Genomic DNA, 20954 nt, shown 5'->3' on the forward strand with positions numbered 1-20954 from the left:
AAAAGAACACACATTGCATGAATCCCTGTATATAAAATGTCCAGAATAGGCAAACCCATAATACAGAAAGTAGATTCGTGCTTTTTAGGGGCTGGAATGGGGGATTTTGGGGGAAATGCAGAGATGGCTAATGGGCATGGTTTCTTTGGGGTATGATAATAACGCTCTAAAATTAATGGTGGTAATGGCTGCACAACTCCGTGAATATACTAGAAACCATTCCATTGTATACTCTAAACAGGGAATTACATAGTATGTAAATTATATTTCAAAAGTTGTATTTAAAAATGTTATCTGAATCTGTCCTTCTCCATTCCAGCTCGCCACATCGCCAGCTAGCAGCAGGACCATGGTCAGAACATATAGTGCCTGTGTCGGAATTATAAAAAGCTGCCTTCTCTGGGAAAGACAGATAGAAAGTCACCCCTCCCTCCCTCCATGCTGTCACAGTCAGACCTGGGCCAGGCTCCCTAAGTGAAGAAAAAAGCCTTGGGTGGATTTCATCCAGGAGCACTTGGGCAGGGCATGGCCTGGGCAAACATGAATGACAAGGCTGCCTGATTAACCATTCTATAACGAAACTAGGTGGAATAGATACTTTTCAGGTTACTTGTAGAGGATGTCATTAAATCAATGTGTTTAATAACAAACATATGATCTTCATAAACCAGTCTCAACTCCTCCTCCCTGTTACCCCTCTCAAAAAATATACTGGTCTTCCAATGTTGCTGTGAACTGCACTACTATCCATTCCAACTCAATGAGAAAAATACTCCATGCCAAAACATATTCTGTTTTGTTGTTGTTTGAGACGAAGTCTTGCTCTGTTGCCCAAGCTAGAGTGCAATGGCGTCATCTCGGCTCACTGCAACATCCACCTACCCAGTACAAGCGATTCTCCTGCCTCAGCCTCTCAAGCAGCTGAGACTATAGGCACATGCCACCATGCCTAGCTAATTTTTCTATTTTTAGTAGAGATGGGGGTTTCATCATGTTGTTCAGGATGGTCTTGATCTCTTGACCTTGTGATCTGCCCGCCTCAGCGGGATGCCAAAGTGCTGGGATTACATGGACACAGGGAGGGGAACATCACACACCAGGGCTTGTGCAGGGTGGGAGGCAGGGGGAGGGATAACATTAGGAGAAATACCTAACATAGGTGACAGGTTGATGGGTGCAGCAAACCACCATGGCACGTATACCTATGTAACAAAACTGCACGTTCTGCACAGGTAACCCAGAACTTAAAATATAATCAAAAAAAAGAAAAATACTCCACATTCCCCACATGCCAATCCATTACTGCATTTTATCATTTTTATCTCAAGATTTAAAAATCCAATTTTTTCCTTATCATGAAGTCTATAAACAAAAGTAACCACTTCCTAGTTTTTTACTATTCTCCTTGTTTGAATTCTTGATCCTCTCCAGCCTCACTGCCTCAGAGAAGCTAGAGTTATCTTATACATCAAAATATGCCACTGTTCATGGGCCTCTAAAGTGCTTGGAATATGATGGTTTACATAAACTTGAACTATCTAGGCTGTGATCACTTCTGCCAACTCATCTCATGTCATTCTCTGATTTGTTGACTACACTGAAATACATGTGATTCAAGTCTAGAACATACTGGGCTATTTCTCACTTCTTCCACCTTTCTTTAAGGTGGAAGAATGGAGACTGAATTTTAGTTACCAAAGATGGATCATGGGGAAATGGAAAGCTAGTGATTTCCTTTATAGTATCTGTCCCAGTTTGTATGTATTTGTGTATTAATCTGATGAAATTCTACTCCCCACTAGAACGTAAGTTCCACAAAAACAAGGATGTTCCTAAATGCTCAGCCTTTTGTGAAGAGTCTGACACACAGAAAAGACTCAATACATGCTCACTGAATAAATGAATGAACTCAAGCTTTGCAGTCTCTCTCATTTCTTTTGGTTGTTCACGCTATCATTATAACTCCACAGTGAAAATCCTTTCTTTATGTCTGGTGGCTATGCTATTATGATTAGGCCACTTGTTGAATTACGAACATGCTATGCTCATATAATGAAGAGCTCAGTGATGAAGATTCCAAATTCAACTCAACCTCAGTGGTTCAAACAATGCCCTACTCTCCCGTATTCCAACACAACGGAGTGTCCAACAGATGGAAACTCTTATCAATATGCTTTTAGGAGAAAATTGATTAAGAAACATTCTGGTTAATTTGAGCATACTTTGCCAACTTTGAATTAACCATTCATATATATGCACCTTAAGAACGTAAGAATAGGTGGGTAAACACAGCAAGACCAATGAAAATGTAGATTAAGTTACTCGTCAATGGAATCGTCTCAGCCAACTCTTCCCCCCATAATGTAGAGCCTGAAATAATACTGTGAGACCATGGATATCCTAAGATACCTTCAGTTATGTACAAATTAAAAGATTTTATGATTCAAAAGGCAAATGACAAATATGTTCCATTTATAAGGACAGACAGAAAATACACAGGCTGAGAAGTTAGTGATAAAATGTTAATCTCAACAGAAACTTGGTTTTAAAAAGTCACAACTTTCTAATGAGACTAGGTGGAAAAGCATTGTGCTTGACTAAAATGTTTTGTTTTAAGTTCATATACTATGAATGGCATACTGAGTTGTAGCATTTGGCTTTAAATTTAACTTGGTTTTAGACCATCACGGCAAAGTAGCTTTGGATGTGATCAAAGTCACTTAATGTTCAAAGATGAAATTTGCATTTTTAGCCACACTAGTTAGTTATGAGAAATAGCACAGCCTACAACTCAGAGCAAATTAGGCTTCTACTGATTTTAACACAACAATTTTCACTAATTGTTGGTAATTTTTATTTTCAGATATAGCCAGCCACTCTGGGATTCATCCTGAAAACTGTTTGCATTTGTTTAATCTTTCTTCAAACTCCTCTTTCCATGTCTAAATGTGCTTCTAAATATTATAATCTATAATAATTAAAAAATTAAAAAAATATTATAATCTAAGAAAAGTGAATAATGTGCTACCCTCTGCTGATAGGAGCAATGTGGTCAATTTCTGCTTTCTATAAAAAGATTGCAAAATAAACAGAAAAGCAAAAAAACAAAACAAAACAAAAAACCGGGAGAGAAAAGGCAAAAATAAACCAATTCCAGGCTGATCAGATGCTACCTTATATATCTGGTTATGTGAGGGGGTAGAATCCTTCGTAATCTAATATCATCCTTTTAATTTCATAGTATATCTGCTCTCAACTTCTAGGTCAGAGATCAGTAACCAGTGACCCATGGGCTATATCTGGCCCTCAGACTTGTTCTGTTTTATGCTTACAGGATTGGCCTATTTGGCGCTTTTATAAAATTTAAGTTTAGTCCCCAACATTTAAAATGTCAAGACAATTCAGGTAAAGAACAGATTCTGCTTTATTTTGAAAAGAAGTTAGCTTTGGTAATACGGTTCTGCATATTCTCATTCATCATTTCATTTATTGAACAAATATTGAGTGAGCATCTACTACATTCCAGGCACACGGCCAGTTTGCAGGAATCTAGCACTGAACAACATAGTCTTTTAATCTGTAAGAGAGACAAAAATAAACAAATAGAAAAGATGCAAAATGTCAGGTAATCAGAACTGTGGTGAAAGTACAGAGGAGAGGAAACAATTTTTAGGAAACGATACTGAAGCAGTGACTGGATGATGGCAGCAAGCTGTACAGACCTGGGGGAAGGGTCTGGGTTAAAACATTCACAGCACTTAAAGGAAAGGGAAGATCAGTGTGAGGGGAGTGCAGGGAAGAGGAAGGAGATCACATATGGGAACCAGGACAGAGCCCTGGGAACAAAGGTAATGAGTAAAATTTATCTTAGTCTTTATGAGAAACCATTGGAGGTTTTGTTCAGGGAGGTATCCATATGTTCAGCATGAAATTATAGGAAACATTCTAGTTGTTGGATGGAGATGAGGAAATTACAGCAGTGGGGCAGTACTAGAAAGAGTGACAGCTACAGGGTATGTCAGAAGCTATTGTCACAGGGGAGGTGAGAGGTGAGATGATTCTCATTCAAGCGGTACTGGTGGGAAGAGAGAGCAGTGGCCAGATTCTGGGTATATTTTGAAGATAAATGCACTCAGGTTTATTGCTAAATAGACGTGGAATATGAGAGAGACAGAGCTGAAACATGGCTGTCAGTTTGGACCTAAACAACACAACAAATGTGCCCTCTTACCAAGGTGGAGAACATCAGAAAAGAGCAAGTTTATAGGCAAAATCAAAATTATGGTTTGAAAATACAAGCTTGCAATGTCTACTGATAACCAGAGATGCGGATGCTGGAGTTCAGGGTAGAGGTCAAGCTGGGAAATATAAATTTAGGAGTAATAAAATGACTCAAAATGGCGAGCTGAGTAGTGACAGTCCCCTTTATTTATTATTATTATTATTATTTTTGACAGCAAGTCTCGCTGTCACTCAGGCTGGAGTGCAGTGGTGCGATCTCAGCTCACTGCAACCTCCATCTCCCAAGTTCAAGCGATTTTCCTCCCTCAGTCTCCCAAGTTGCTGGGACTACCAGCATAAGCTACCGTGCCCAACTGAGAGTGCCCTTTAGAAAGAGCATGCTGATACAGTTTGGAGGTGTGTCCCTCCCCAAATCTCATATTGAAATGCAATCCCAAGTGTTGGAGGTGGGGCCTGGTGGGAGGTGATTAGATCATGGGGGTGGTTTCTCAGAAATGGTTTAGGACCATTCCTCTTGGTATTGTCCTCGTGACAGTGAGTGAGTTTTGCTGAGAGATCTTAAAAGTGTGTGGATCCTCCCCACCATTTTCTTCCTCCTGCTCTGGCCATGTGACGTGCATGCTCCCCCTTCGCCGTCTGCCATGATTCTAAGTACCCTGAGATCTCCCCAGAAGACAGCCATGTAAGCAGATGCCAGCATCATACTTCCTGTACAGCCTGCGGAATCATAAGCCAGTCAGAACTTTTTTACTTATAAATTACCCAGTCTCAGGTATTTCTTTATAGCAATGTGAGAACAGTGCCTTCTCTGGTTCATCACAGGCCCCAGTACTCCTTGTTGCTTAAACAAAACTTGCTTCACTCACTAACATTATTTTCCTAAGCAACAGAACTGAATAAAAAATATAAAGGAGTTCAAGAAAAGGTAGAATTCTAGTTCCACAAACTGCCTAGCAAAGTTGGTTAAAATACAACAAAATTAAATCAAATGCATATCTAAGCAAAAATAGCCACAAAGCTGACTTACAAATTCTACAGTTTACACCATGGTTGCTGGAACAGTGTAATGAGGGCATGGAGGATGACAGGATTAATTTGGTAACCTGGTTGCTTAGGTTCAGTTGCCCATGTGGAAAGAAGAGATAAGATCTTAAGCCTAGAGAATTGCCATTTAGAAATAAAACGTTTTGCACACATCCTGTATCGCTGCAAGGCTGTACTTATGGTTAAACCCAGGCAAAGGACTAGAAAATTAATTCGTTCATCTCTTTCTCATTGAAGTTGGGTGTAATACAGATAGAAGGAATGGTGGAAATGAGTATTATTTCAACCAAAAATTCAATCTGCTGGACCTATATCTCACATGGTTTGAGGTTTCATATTTATGCAATATGCAGTCGATTTTTCTTCTTCATGGATTTCATATGTGAAAATACACCAAGTCACTAAAACTTATTTGTGACCCCAAAATCAGTATGTGCAGCACTTTTAAGGTCATTCACAGGCACGTGCAGAGTGGTGAAAATGTGGGGTTTCCTCATATGCACATTCCCAGCTGAAGCTGACCAAAGTGACATTCTGCCTTCTTGTTTCAGCTCTCGTTACAAACAAATGTCCTTTTTACCATACGTTTTGTGCCACATTTTTCACGTTTGCACTGTGTTTGGTGATCTTGCTGTTTAAAATGGCCCCCAGGTATAGTACTGAAATGCAGGCTAGTGTTTCTATGTGAAAGAAGTTTGTGATGTGCCCTATGGAGAAAATATAGGTGTTAGCTAAGCTTCATTCAGGTATGAGTTATAGTGAGGTTGGTCATGAGTTCAATGTTAATGAAGCAACAATATATAAGGTGTCTTTAAAGAGAAACACACACAAAACAAGGTGAGACATTGTTTGATTGAGGAAAATGTTGAGAGGCTCACAGTAACCTGATCCTTTATTTCCCTTAGAAGCAATAGTTCAGTATCCATTAATTCAGTATTAGCAGTGACTTTATAGAACATGACTACCGTGAGTAATGAAAATTGACTATCATGGTGGGCTACATCAAGCAAATATACTAACGTAAGACAGTTTCCACATTGGTATAGCCCTGAGGTTCCTGGCAGCAGCAATAACAGCTGCTAGGTAAGGACACTACTTAAACCGAGGCTAACAAGAATCACATGTTTGTACAGGTAGGCAGAAACTCTGCTAAAGATCATATTCGCATCAAAAATTTAAAAAGAAAAAAATATTCACTACAACAAGAGTCATCAGATCAACAAATCACAGGCTAGCATTTGCAATATTCTGATCTAACAGAACAACACTATGAATGAATACCTATAAACTTTAGACTTAAACAAAGTAACGAAGGAAAATGGGGGGGGGTCAAATAATTAGAAAATAATGATATTCTGAATAAAGAACAGAAACACATGAAAAAGAACCAGATGGAATGTCTTGACATGGAAAATATCATCATTAAAATTAAAACCTCAAAGGGTAGCTTAATGACTAATTAGGCATAGATGATGGAAGAATTAATATAGTATAGGTTAGAGCTAAGCAGTTAACATGGAAGAACACAAAGAGACACAGAATGGAAAATATGAAAGAGAGGTAAAAAGAGATGGAAGAGATAATAAGATTCAAAATACCTTCAAAAGGAAAACCAGGAGGAGCAAAGGATAGGCATGGGGGATAAGCAAAAGTGGAAGACATAGATATGGCTGGGAATTTTCCAGAGTTTCTGTAAGACATGCATCCCAAGAATTACTCTCTAGAATTGTATCAAAATGATAATAGCATGCATTATGTGCTAGGTAGTGTTCCAGGTGCTTGACATATATTAGCTCACTTAATCCTCACACCTGCTGAGATAAATTTTATTATCCTGGCCATACAGAAGAAGAACCTTAGAGGTGTAGAATCTGCCCAAAGTCACATGGCTGCTAAATGATGGACATAAGCTTCAAGCCCAGAAAGTAAGCTACTGTGTCTGTGCCTTGAACAATACACTTTACTGCAAAATTATTTTTTGGCGAATGAGGGCAAAATAAACACACTTTAATACCAAAGAGGAAAAGAGATGAAAAATAAAACAGTACTGACCAGCAAGAGGAACTCAGTAAAAAGCATTTCTAAAAGATACAGATTCCGTAATTATGTTGAGTGAAGTAAGCCAGGCACAGAAAGACAAACATTGCATATTATTTGTGGGATCTAAAAATAAAAACTCGTGGGCTTATAGAAGGATGATTACTAGAGGCTGGGAAGGGTAGTGGGGGATTAGGGGTGGTTGGGGAGGTGGGAATGGTTAATGGGTGCAATAAAAAGAGTTAGAAAGACTGCCAGGAGGTGGGTCATGCCTGTAATCCCAGCACTTTGGGAGGCCGAGACGGGCGGATCACGAGGTCAGGAGATCGAGACCATCCTGGCCAACACGGTGAAACCCCGTCTCTACTAAAAAAAAAAAAAAAAAAAAAAAATTAGCCGGGCATGGTGGCGGCGCCTGTAGTCCCAGCTACTGGGGAGGCTGAGGCAGGAGAATGGCGTGAACCCGGGAGGCGGAGCTTGTAGTGAGCTGAGATCCGGCCACTGCACTCCAGCCTGGGCGACAGAGCCAGACTCCGGTCGAAAAAAAAAAAAGAGAAAGAATAAGATGTGCTATTTGATAGCACAACAGGGTGACTATAGTCAATAATAACCTAATTGCACATTTTAAAATAACTGAAAGAGTGTAATTGGATGGTTTATAACATGAAGGATAAATGCTGGGGTGGGGGAATACCCCATTCTCCATGATATGATTATTACACATTACATGTATCAAAATGTCTCATATACCCCATGAATATATACACCTACTATGTACCCACAACAATTAAACATTTAAAAAAATTTAAAAAATACAGATCTCAAAGAAGGAAAATGCTTCCAGATGCAAGGAGGGGTGCAAGGGAAACAGTAAACACAGGGGTAAAGCTAAACATCAATTATGTGAAATAATAATAAGGATCTAGGGGAAACACACAAGTCATTTCTCTCTTAGTCCTGAAATATTTCCAAACTAGGACTTAGTATTAGGTAAGAGACAGTCTATAAAGGCATAAGCCCACAAAGACAGGACAATAGAAGAACAAATTACAACTATAAATGTTAGAAAACAGGCGTGATGATATTAAATGGTTTGGCATCATGGAGAAAGATGACTTTTAAGCTCTTAGTGAGCAAAGCATAGAAGTGATTGATGTGTGCGCAGAATCCTCAATGGCTTAGGATTGGGAGTAGCAGGCACATCTGGAACAGGAAATGAAATACGACAATGGGAAGGTAAGAATTTGAAGCTGCAGTTACGAATCCAGATTCTCTGTCCCGTCACATAGCCAGGTGAGTGCCCTCCTCCACACCAGAAGAGAAGAGGCTTATTCTCAAAAAGGGGTAAGGAGAGGCTGTCTGAACTGGAGGTGATGTTTTATGGAGGGTCTTGTAAGGTATATTAAATGCATCTATGCACACTGGATTCTGCAATCCCCAAGGTCTCTTTTCTGCTTAGCTCCCAGAAGCCAGTGGAGGTTCTGGCCCTCAAGGAATTTCTTTCCCCTCTGAGGAATCTGGCTTTCTCAAAAAGAAAGAGGTAATAATGAGGTGAGCCCAGTGAGATGAGCGACACTACAGTGACCCTCCTGATGACAAACTCTGCTCAGGCACATATAAGTTTCCATTAGGTTTTTAGTTCCACACTCCTAAGTTTGTGCCAACAACCAAATATAACCAGATAGCTGCAAAAAGGTTTCTCACTTGAAAGAGAGAAACAAACCAACACAAAACTGAAACGAAACAACCTGGATAAAACAGTTCCTATGAGGGAAGAAAACATAAAAGCAAATAACCATCATTCATATCTTGATGTGGATATGAGAAGCTATTATAACTATTACACTAGAATATGCTATAGAAAGGAAATTTCAAATATAAAAGTCTCTTAAATTGTAAAAAATATTATGGTGGATATTAAAAACTCAATAGAAGTGTTAAAAGAAAGGACTAAAGTAGCCTATCAAGAATAGAGATAAAAGTCTGGGGGAGGGAGGAAGGGTTGAGAGAAACAATCTATTCCAGGTGGTTCAAGATGCAAGCAATAATATGTGTGAAATAGAAAACAGAGAAAACTAAAGACAGCAAATCATAACATCTCCCATAATTAAAAGACTCATGTTTTGAAACTACAAGGACCTACAGAGTAACCAAGATGTGAAATAAAATCGACCCATAACAAATCAAGTCATTGTGGAATTTGATTAGGTTGGTGCAAAAGTAACTGTGTTTTTTGCCATAATGAAAAACTAGAGGCAAAGAGAAGACCTAGAAGCTTCCCTAGAGAAAAACAGGCCTCTCTATACAAGATATTACAAATCAAAATGTCATCAGATTTCACAACAGCAGCACTGCAAGCTAGTTAGCAAATCTTCAACATTCTGAAAGAAAAAGATTTGTAACATATTATTCACACTAAGTTGAGCCAAGTCTCTCGATTGAGTATGCCAGTATACTAATTTTTAGAATACATGTTCTAGAACAATAAAAAACACCATGCATCCCTTTTTAGGACATGGAGGACATGAAACCCTAAAACAATGAACACTAAGAAAAAAGATGATGTGGAATGTGGGTGTCAGGAGGTGGACATAGCAGAGATTTGTAGGGGATCATTAGAGTGAGTGATGGTGAAGGGAGATCCCAGAAAGACAATTTTGTTCCTGATATACAGGAAAACCAATCCAATTGGAGCACTCCAATGGCTCTAGGATATAATTGCCAAGAAGATAAAACGTACAGAGTATCTGATTACATCTCACTATCTGAGAGGACATCCAAAAATTTGGCCAAAATTTTGGTTGACTTAAGTATGAGACTGTAGAAAATCAAGAAGTAAAATAATGTAACAAGACTACTACTAGAAAAAGAAAAATCATTCATGAAAGGAAAAAATGATCAGAATTATTGTTTGCTGTAAAACTCATCTCTGGATATCGTTTACAAAGTTACAGTAATGTAAACACTGAATATCGGCCTAACTGAAATTATGGCCCAATAAAATCCTGTAACAACATGGCCTAAGCTGATGCTTACTCAAATATGAATCAACAGGAAACTGGTTCCAATCTTCTAGAGTCTTCTTCCCATCTTCCAGTTTCAAACACAGGTAGGCTAAAATTTTTATCCTCTGTGAAGTCTTGGATGTGGGCTTGTTTGGGAAACTGTCTTGTGATCACCGGGGACTCTATCCAGTTGTGGCACATTCAGTGAAAATAGTGCATTTGACTATTTTTCTTTTTGTATTTTGTGAGAATTATAGCTTAAAAATTAATGTTTTTGTAAGCCTCATAATAATGCAACATCATATTGCTGTGGTGGTAAGGTGGTGGTAGGAGAGTGTTGTAGCATCAGTTGGCATAGTTAATGGTCAACAGTAATACTTAAAACTAAAAAAAAAAAATCAGTAAGTTGCAATATAAGCAAGTTATTCACAAAAATTTAGATAAATACCAAAAGAGAGTCAAAATCTTGAAAGTAGTTTCTTCTAAAAAGGAAAAATAGAGAAAATAGGCATAAAAGCTTGATGTTTTCCTTAAAAATAAAAAAGGAGACATTTGCACATGCTCATATTATTTCTGATATAGAAGAAAAACTAGAAGATAATTGGAACATTAGCAGTATTGTCTAATTCACAGGGTTAAAAATTCAACAAAAAATATTCACCAAAAATAGTATAAGATTCTGGAGGTGGGCTGTACTGTTTAAAACATTATAATCCTCATTGTTGGAGATATTGGTTAACTTTAGACTTTGTTAAACATAGATACAAAAATTTCTAGGACAGTTACTATAAGAAAATAAGTAGAATGTATAACATCCAATGCGTTTGAGGGAGAAGGCAATTCAACCAACCCACGTGAAAGGAAGAAAGAAAAAAAGAACATAACAATCAGACTGTATTAATATAACAATATTAATATATTGCCATATAAACTAGAAGGCAAGATGCTCTATTAAAGACAGTGTCACCACTTGTTGACAAAAAATACAGTCATTCTAAATTTTTAGACACAAATACATACAGTTTAAATAGATATACCAGGAGAAACTAAAAAAGCCACCATCAATGTGAAAGAAAAATGATAGATTAGGCATCAGTAATGATACAGGTGATTTGAGCAACATAATTAACAAGTTTAACCCAATGAACATATGGAGAACACCATACCCAGTATTAAGAGAATATCCTTTCTTTTTTCAAGGACATATGAATCATTTATAAAAAACTAATCATACGTTGGCCACAGAAAAAATATCAACAATTTCCAAGAATTAATATCTTATAGTCCATTGCCTGGTCAATGGGCTACTACGTTAGAAATCAGTATCAAAAGATGACTGTAAAACTCTACGTTTGGAAATTTAAAATACATGTCACATCTCATAACTCATAAATCAAAGAAAATCATAATGAAATTATAACATTCACTGAACTGAAACATAACAAATATGCTGTATGTCTAATCTTTGAATACAGCTAAAACTGTACTTTCAGAGAAATTTAAAACCATATAAATTTATATCAGAAGAGAATAAAGTACAGAAAACAATAAGTTAACCATACAAGTTAAATAATTAGAAAAGAATTATAAAAAATATCAGAACTTTGGAAGAACAATAAAGATAAGAGAAAAATGAATGCAATAGAGTGTAGAAATTTGAAAATGAGGAATAATAACATCAAATTCTAACAAATTATATTTTAAAACTGTACCAAGATGATATTTATAAAGGAACATTAAATATATGTCTAGATAAAGCATAAATGAGAAAAATATATTTAAAACATTTGAAACATTTTTACCAATATATTAGAAAACATAAATGAAATGGATAAAATTCCTGGAAAAAATATAACTTATCACAAAGAAATAGTATGATTAGTCCTATAAGTACTCAATACATTCAACCAATAGTTAAAACGTTTCATCAAAGGAAACTCCAAGCCTAAGTTATACTTCTTTTTCAAGGAAAAGATAATTCCACTATTTCTCAACGTTTTCAAGTGAATAGAAAAAATAAGGAATAATATCCAGGTCACTTTTAGAGGTGAAAATAACTTTGAAAGCAAAGCCAAAAAAGGATAGCCAGAAAAGGATAAATAGGCAAAAGTACTACAGAAAATATCAGCAAACAGCTAACATCGAAGTAGTTTTTAAAATTGCATAAACACCAAGTTGAAACTAACCCAGGAACAGAAGGTCACTTAATACTAATAAATGTTCACCATATTAACAGAATAAAGGAGAAAGACAGCACCACTATCCCAGTAAAACTAAGAAAATAATTTAAAATAATAAATAATTCATTATAAAAACTAAACTAGCTGATAATTATCTGGTAAAGGGAATCTATAAAATCTAGGGTAAACATATCAGATGTATGGCCTTTTCACTTTCATTTGATCACAACCACTATTTTCAAGCAACTGGAAAATTAAGATACAATTTCTTTAGTTTTTCACTAGTGTTAAAAGTGGAGCATCAACCATATTTTCATTTACTCATTTATCCATGAAGGACACAGAAGTACTTTCTCCACAGCTAAGAGAAACAAAGAAGTTACAGCTAATTATATAAAATACAACATAGTCAAGAGAGGAGACACAGCTAAATTGAACAATTAGAGAGAACATTTTTCAATGACAGCACTTGAACATCCATTTGCCTGCAGCAAAGACAGTTAAGATTCCTCCGAAGTCATGAGCATCCTACTAATACAATACAAGGGTCTCCATTCTAATCTCTTCCTTCAGTTAGCGTATTACTTTTTCTTCAAGGCTATGAAGTTAAAGCATGTTCTACTGTAGCTAATAATTTGGAATTACTGATGTATTAAATATCTTCTACTTCTTTTGCCGTCTTCTTTGGTTTCTTTATCAGAAATCTATGTCCCAACCACATGAATATTAAAACACATTTTTTATCTTTCCAGTCCATTGTGGTGTCAGGTGAGGAATACCCAATGTTGTTCTTGTTTAACTTCCAAATAAAACACTTAGAAAAACACCAAAAGTGCCGAATAAAACAAAAAATATAATTTCACTGTACAGCAACACAGCTAAGCAATTAAATGTCAATATATGGGGAATAAATGAAACTTGTAAAGCAAAGGGGGACAGACTGAGGGGAAACCCAAGGTATTCAATGTTACATCTTAGGTTTGCTTTATGAAAGGGAGAATTATAATAAAAGTAGGAAAATAGTTTGTACTTCACTCACCTTATGTATCTTCACATGATGCACCCCAACTCAGAAACTCAAGGACAGTACCAAACAAAAAAAATGAATAATTTCTGTTGGGAGAGGCAACCTGCCATGTGCTCTGGGCTCTCTTGCAAGTTTTTGCTGGGTGTGCCAAGAAGGAATGAATGGTCTAACTGCTCATTGTCATGTCCTCATCTCAGGGATGTGTTTGCAAAAAGTAACCTGGAGGGATAAGGTAATGTCTCCCTCTAGGACAAGGACCTGGCTTGCTTACTGTTTGCTGTAAAAGAGATGGATTTTCTAAGCCCAATGTTTCTCACAGATGGGTGCAGTATCTACTCTAGCCTTATTGCATCTCTCTGTGGGACTTGGAGTTAAGGGGAACTCAATCAAACATGCTATACCTACTGAGGCTTTATGTTCTAAGAATAATAAAGTCCTTAGTCACTGACCTGGTAGTCTCATGTCTTCTTCCAGCATCCATGAAACAGTAACAGATTAGCTTATTAGCTCCTAAGTAGAGTAAAATCCCATCCCTCATTCAACAACTTCACCCCACTCTGCCTCTATAAAGTGCTGGCCAGGAATTAGGGCAGACCGCAAGAGGTGCAAGATAATTTTAGAGGTATTTTCTCATACACTAAGTCATACTTTTTTTTTCCTCATACAAGTCATACTTTTCAAGAGGGGCTGACCGAGGAAATACCTGTAAGTTAATTATATTTCTTCATATGTTATCAGGTATGAAATGAAGAAACAATAGTAGAAAAACATCACTAGAGGAACGTATGTATCACTTTATAAGAGGAATGACTCCTAGAAACAAGGAATTAGGCTGGGAATTGCTCATTCCCACTTTTCACAGGGCAAAGACTGCAGGGCCTGGGTAGTCCACCAACACCATCTTGTAGACAAAGACTGAGTTTAGACATGATTTGTTTTAGGACCTATTGAACATACTTAAGCATAAAAATGGAAACACCAAATGGAAGCGGTGGAGGAAACCCTGCCTCTAAGAGCTAAAATTGCAATTCAGAAAACTGACTGTACCTTCAAAAGAATACAAAAAGATGTGGTACCTATGAATCAGGAACAGGAAGTCATAGGAAAGAACAGTCTGAGATGAAAAGAATTTCAAAGAATGGGACACAAAAAAAGAAATTCAACATAAATGATCATGCCATTTGAAAATATAAATTGAACATAAAGCTAAAATATATAAAAGGAAACTCTCCTGGACTGTATACAAAATGTATAAGTACAAAAAAAGAATTTTTCAAGTTCTAAGCAAAGTAAATTAAAATAACCTAAACTTAGCTATATGCTGGAAATCTGTATGTTTTAAACCAAAAAGAGGAAGAAAAAATAATCCTCCTATATACAACCAAGTGAACCCCAAAATACAAGGGGTGATGGTAAGCTCCCCAAAGCCAGAAATTAGCCTGGCCACCTTCCTCTCTTCAGTAGCACTAATTTCAGAAGACAACAGAGCAAAACACTTGGAATTCTCTGTTAAACAGCTCCAAGACTCAACATTCATTATCAACCAAATGATGTCCTTACATTTAAGGGAATATGATGACATTCCTTAAAAAGAAAAAGCATGAAACATACTTGAATTTTCTTAATGTAACATAGTAAATGTTACAAATATTTTAAAATTTATTGAGAAATTTTAAAAAATTAGAATATAAAAATAAGAAGAGGTCTGGTAGTTGGCACTAACGCCAGGTAAAACATAGATACATCATAGATTTTGGCAAAATTCTGGTTAACAACTATATGCACATACACAATTATCTATGAGAAGACTAATACATATATATTTATACATATACAAACATATATATACACATTTCTGTATACATTAAAATAGCATAATTTAAATCAATAACCATGGAAATTGCACTAAGACTGCAAAACATAGCGCAAGAGGAAAAAGGAAGCTAAACTCTTTGTTTACAATGGAGAAGCTTTCAAAAAATAAATTCTGGCTATTAGAGAAATACATACAAAGTGGTTTAGTAAACTTATGGGTAACTAGTTGTATAATATAAACATCACATATAGCTTTCAAAATATGCAGGGAAGATACAAGTAAAAAATATTTTGCCTGCAGAACAAAAATAAAGATAAAACAAAGGAAAGAACAAATAAATATGAAAAACAGAACACACAGAATATAATGGCACAAGCAAAGTCAACCCTTGCCATTATTAAAATAGAAAGCAAAAGAATAGGCCATGCATTAAATGACCCATCATTAATTTAATAAAAACTTTATGGGGAAAACAGAAAGAATACTATCTCATTATAAGAACACATGCTTTGCAATTTCAGAATTATTAGGTGTAAATAACTAAAAGAAATCTTAGAACCAAGGTAATCATGCTTTGCATTATATACAAAATACACAGCTAAAATATAGAGAGACTAGTGAAAAGAAACAAAAAAAAAAAAAAGAGAGAAAATAAGCAAAGATAAAATATAAATTGGGCCTGTGGGTCCAAGTCCAAATTGTCTAGAGAAAGCATGTGACTTTCTCAGGTTGAGCTATGTGTCCACCCAGGTCCAAATAACATGGTTATTTGGTTAAAAGGTTTCTAGAGCCCAGGCCTCAGTGGGAGCTGTGCTGAGGGTAATCTGTGAGGTCATCTGTGACAAGACCCCAGAGGAGTCAACAACATGTCACCACATATGTTAATTTCTTCTTGTTCTCACAGTCTTTGTTCTTTAATATTTTCAGGTTTATCAGATGGAATTTTCTAAATGTTCTTCCAAAGCAAGGGCCATATCTGACAATTCTTTCACATTTTTTCCACAGTACAATGCGCACAGTAGCTGCTTAATAAAAATATCCTCAACTGAATTCTTCTCTGTTCCCTAAACAGAATCCTTGTGAAATACTAAAACAGAACACACACACACACACACACCCCTACATGCACACATGTACACCTGCATATACATACACACACACACACACACTTTAAGTTCTGATTTGAACACTACAAAGTGTCCAAAAATCACACTGAATCGCCTTCTCAGCCTATTTATTGAATTAATAAAATCCACGTGTCATTTCTGAAATCCAAAACAACTACACAAATTAAGTTACCTATTTTCTAATGTTGGATTTGCTAGACATGTGAACATAAACTTACAGGCAAACTGAAGCTTGGCTTCTCTGCTGACAATTGTTCCAAGTGAATTTGTTGCAAAACATTGGTAAGTTCCTGTATCCCAATTTCTGTTGGGGTTAATAACCACAAGATTTCCTCCATTCAACTTATAACGATGTTCCATACTCGTATCAATATCACTTCCATTCAGTTGCCATCTGTAAAACAAATATCAAGGTTTCCCCCCTTAGTATTTTTAACTTAAAAGAGGGCTCTCCATTATAAAATCTACTTTAAACATTATCCCTCATATAAGTAAAAAGTGATACATATATTATTCAAGTGTTACATAACTGAAGATCAAATATGGCCAAGTATGTATCAGAAACAAAAAGTTAAAGCACAGTAGAAAGTACAACAGAGTAGCATCTATAAGTTAAAGGGTTTTAAACGTTTCTTAGGAGATGGGAATGATTTTGTTTGCTCACTAGGGGAAAAGTTAGGCTAGGTCTGCAAAGGCAAAGACGAATTAGAAAGTTGAGGTAATTATCTCAGATACTTTAGGCCAAGCTCCTGCTGACAATGAAGGAAGACAACAGCACATTTCTTTGATTTATCCAGATTGACTGAGCACATTTAATAAATTAATTGGGTAAGTGCTCAACTATCCATTTCAATTTGTCTGGGTAAATACCTGTCCCCGAGGCATTCTCCACTTTTCTAAGCCATCACAGTGCTATTTACAAAATGGTACACTGTGGTAAAAGACCATAAACACCACCTAGGGGGTCGGAAAAAGTAAAGGCACTCACCCCAGAGCCATATTTATCAATGAGAAGCCTAAAGATAAACGAAGGGAGAAGCTGGATTTTAAATAAGAGTTTTTAAGCTGAAAGTTTTTAAACAGTAAGTATGCTTGAAGTATCACGGGACTTCACCTTTAAATACTCACTCATATCCCACAATCTCAAGAACACATTACTGTAAAAAACAGGGCACCCACCTCCTAGATGGCCCAATTTTTATAATGAAATTACACTGCCATCAGTTCTGTAAATTGTAGCATATTATAACCATGGTCATATCAATTATTCTTTATAATAATTTACCAAAAATGAAAAATATGCCTATTCGATAGATAATGATTTTAATAAAGCAACTGTGTGAGTTGACAACTGTCCCCAAAACTATTAATTGGTGGGATCAGGAGTCGCACCTACTTGAATTCCAGCTCAGAGTTCTTCAGTGATATGGGACATCTCTAAATTGTTGATTTAAAACATAAAATATTTAACCTGCACATATTTTGTGAAAACATACAAAGAGATGAAATGTGAACATCGTCTCAAATAGAAGTGCATAAAGTTAAATGGAATATTATACAATTGTGAAAATGGGCCACTTTTATAAACAGGGATGACTCAAGCAATGGTGCATAAAAAGGTAAATTAAAACATTCAGTTAGATACGATTTATGTGAAGTTTTAAAACACAGTTGAGGTTTATAATTTTCAGACCTTTTAAAATCTACTTACTACATTAAAATGTATAATACATTTTAATATATAATCATTATATGTTATATTTTATATATAATTATACTGTATAATACAATAATATTTAATTTGTTATTAATTATGTACTAAGTATATTTTTAAAAGTATGAAAATTATAAATCTCAACTTTTTTTTTTTTTTTTGAGAACAGAGTCTCGCTCTGTCGCCCAGGCTGGAGTGTAGTGGCACAATCTCAGTTCACTGCAAGCTCTGCCTCCCGAGTTCACGCAATTCTCCTGCCTCAGCCTCCCGAGTAGCTGGGACTACAGGCACCCACCACTAGGCCCGGCTAATTTTTTTGCATTTTTAGTAAAGACAGGGTTTCACTGTGTTAGCCAGAATGGTCTCAACCTCCTGACCTTGTGATCCATCTGCCTCGGCCTTTCAAAGTGCTGGGATTACAGGCGTGAGTCACCGTGGCCGGCCACAAACTTCAACTGTAAGGTATTTTAAAGCTCTCACAGAGAGATAGTAGGATGTGTTTAGGGGGCCTACACTGGGAAATTTAGCTTTTTTGGTTTTAGTTCTTTTTTTTTTTTTTTTTTTTTTTTTTTTTTTTTTTTTTTTTTTTGAGACGGAGTCTTGCTCTGTGCCCCAGGCTGGAGTGCAGTGGCGCGATCTCGGCTCACTGCAAGCTCCGCCTCCCCGGGTTCACGCCATTCTCCTGCCTGAGCCTCCCGAGTAGCTGGGACTACAGGCGCCCGCCACCTTGCCCAGCTAATTTTCTTGTATTTTTAGTAGAGACGGGGTTTCACCGTGTTAGCCAGGATGGTCTCGATCTCCTGACCTCGTGATCCGCCCGTCTCGGCCTCCCAAAGTGCTGGGATTACAGGCTTGAGCCACCGCGCCCGGCAGTTTTAGTTCTTAAATTAAGAAGTAATTATATGGAAGTTCATCATTATGCCCTATTGTATGTCTATATCATTTTCTATATCAGAAATAATGCATAATGAAGTTTTAATGACTGAGTAGTAAAGAAAATGGGTGAGTTTATAAGTTTAATCCATACTGCTCAAAGTGATATTTTATCATTTGCTAATTTTAAAACTCAAGGCTTGCTCACTTTTTCTTTTTTCCTTCACATACGAACTCCTTAGGTCTTAAAGCAACATTTTAATAAGAAGACCCAAATGAAATTAAGAGAACACACTGGAGGTTCCAACTCTTCTCTTTTGAACTGGAACAAAATTAGAAAGAAAAAGCTACATCTTTTTTATTTATGGCAGATTTCTGCTATTGGTTTTTGTTCGGTTTACTTGTAAAGTAACTCTCTTATGATCCTTCCCAAGTCAATTTCATATCTGCATGAACATCTCATTTTGATTTTAGGTCTACCTTAAGGTTTGAATTTGAAATGGGAGCACTCATAAACCTTCTTTCATCTTATTCCATCCCAAGTCCTAGAACCACAGAAATTCAGAAAAGCAAGTAAAATAAAGAAAAAGTGTCCATTCACACTCTTTGTGAATACTCTGAAACACAATATGGTCTGCAAGCCAGCATCAGCACCCCATGAGAGCCTGTTGGAGATGCATAATCTAGGGCAATACCCCACATCTACTGAGTCAGAATCTGCATCTTAAGATTTCCCAGGGTCTAATATGCATATTCAAGTTTAAGAAAAACTGATCTAGACCATCCCCCAAAAGTAACCATGGACTGCCTACAGTAGACACAAGCAGAAAAGAACTGCTCACTTTTAATTTAGCCTATTTCATATTCAACAGCCGATTAGAAAGCCCTTCCCTCCCTCTTCCTTCCTTCCTTCCTTCCTTCCTTCCTTCCTTCCTTCCTTCCTTCCTTCCTTCCTTCCTTCCCTCCTTCCCTCCTTCCCTCTCTCCCTCTCTTCCTCTCTTCCTCCCTCCCTCCGTTCTTCTCAGTCAGCAAAAAAACATTTATGAAGTGTCTATATTGGGCAATTTTCCATGTTCTGAAGTTGTGGTAAAAGGTTCTTGACTTCCTGAAGCTCACATTTTTGTAGATATTTTTTCCCCTAGTTTCCTAGTTTCTGTTACCACCCCCACCCCCTCTGCCTAATCCCCAGGCCTTAGCTATGCCTTTCAAGCAACAGTATAATGAAAAGAAATGGGATTCAGTAACAACTGCTCATTGGTTTATCAGTTGGACTCACCTGACACCCACCGCATGGCCATGGAAAATGACCTAACACTCCTGAACCTAAGCTTTCAACATATAAAATGGAGAGAATGCCATCTATCCCATAGGATTGCTCTTCAAATTTATTCAGACAATGTATGCAAAGCTCTCAGCTCAGTGCTTCCACAGGGTAGGCATTCAACAAACGGGCAAATGTCATGGCTAGTATGGGAGGAGGCCCCATCAAAGGCTGCAAACCCATCTGTCCCCTTTGCTTCTCTTTTGTTCCATTCCTAGCACATGTTAGTTCTATGTTCGATTCAATGCTTTTAGTCCTCTCCTTTTACATGGAACAGACTGTGTCTTCCACTTATGGTTGGACAACATTGGTACCTGCCCTGAGAAGTCAGCAAAAAGTAGGCTGAGAACATATACTGACACTGACTTTTAAAGAATACATCTGACAGTAAATCACAAGTGGGTGGGTTTAATTTTTTAAGCTGTAAGAGATTTCTCAGTTACCAAGTGACTAAATGCTTGCAGCAGGACAAACTCCTCTAAACACAAATCAGGAAAGATGCAGTTAAGTTCAAACACTTTTGAATGAAAGACTCTCATGACAAAGGGCACTTGAGTTTTCCTCACCT

General features: G+C 36.9%; 1 protein-coding gene across 4 annotated transcripts in view; it reads right to left on the minus strand.

The window, feature by feature from the left end:
• LOC105479595 (contactin 3) overlaps positions 1-20954 on the minus strand; it is a 340287-nt gene that overhangs the window by 199909 nt on the left and 119424 nt on the right. For all 4 annotated transcript variants that reach the window (XM_011737617.3, XM_011737616.2, XM_011737618.3 and 1 more), the window contains exon 4: positions 16697-16872. In XM_011737617.3, coding sequence (XP_011735919.2) covers positions 16697-16872 — 176 coding nt within the window. The remainder of the gene's footprint in view (positions 1-16696; positions 16873-20954) is intronic.

The sequence above is a fragment of the Macaca nemestrina genome, chromosome 2 (assembly GCF_043159975.1).
Source record: "Macaca nemestrina isolate mMacNem1 chromosome 2, mMacNem.hap1, whole genome shotgun sequence".
Taxonomy (NCBI): domain Eukaryota; kingdom Metazoa; phylum Chordata; class Mammalia; order Primates; family Cercopithecidae; genus Macaca; species Macaca nemestrina.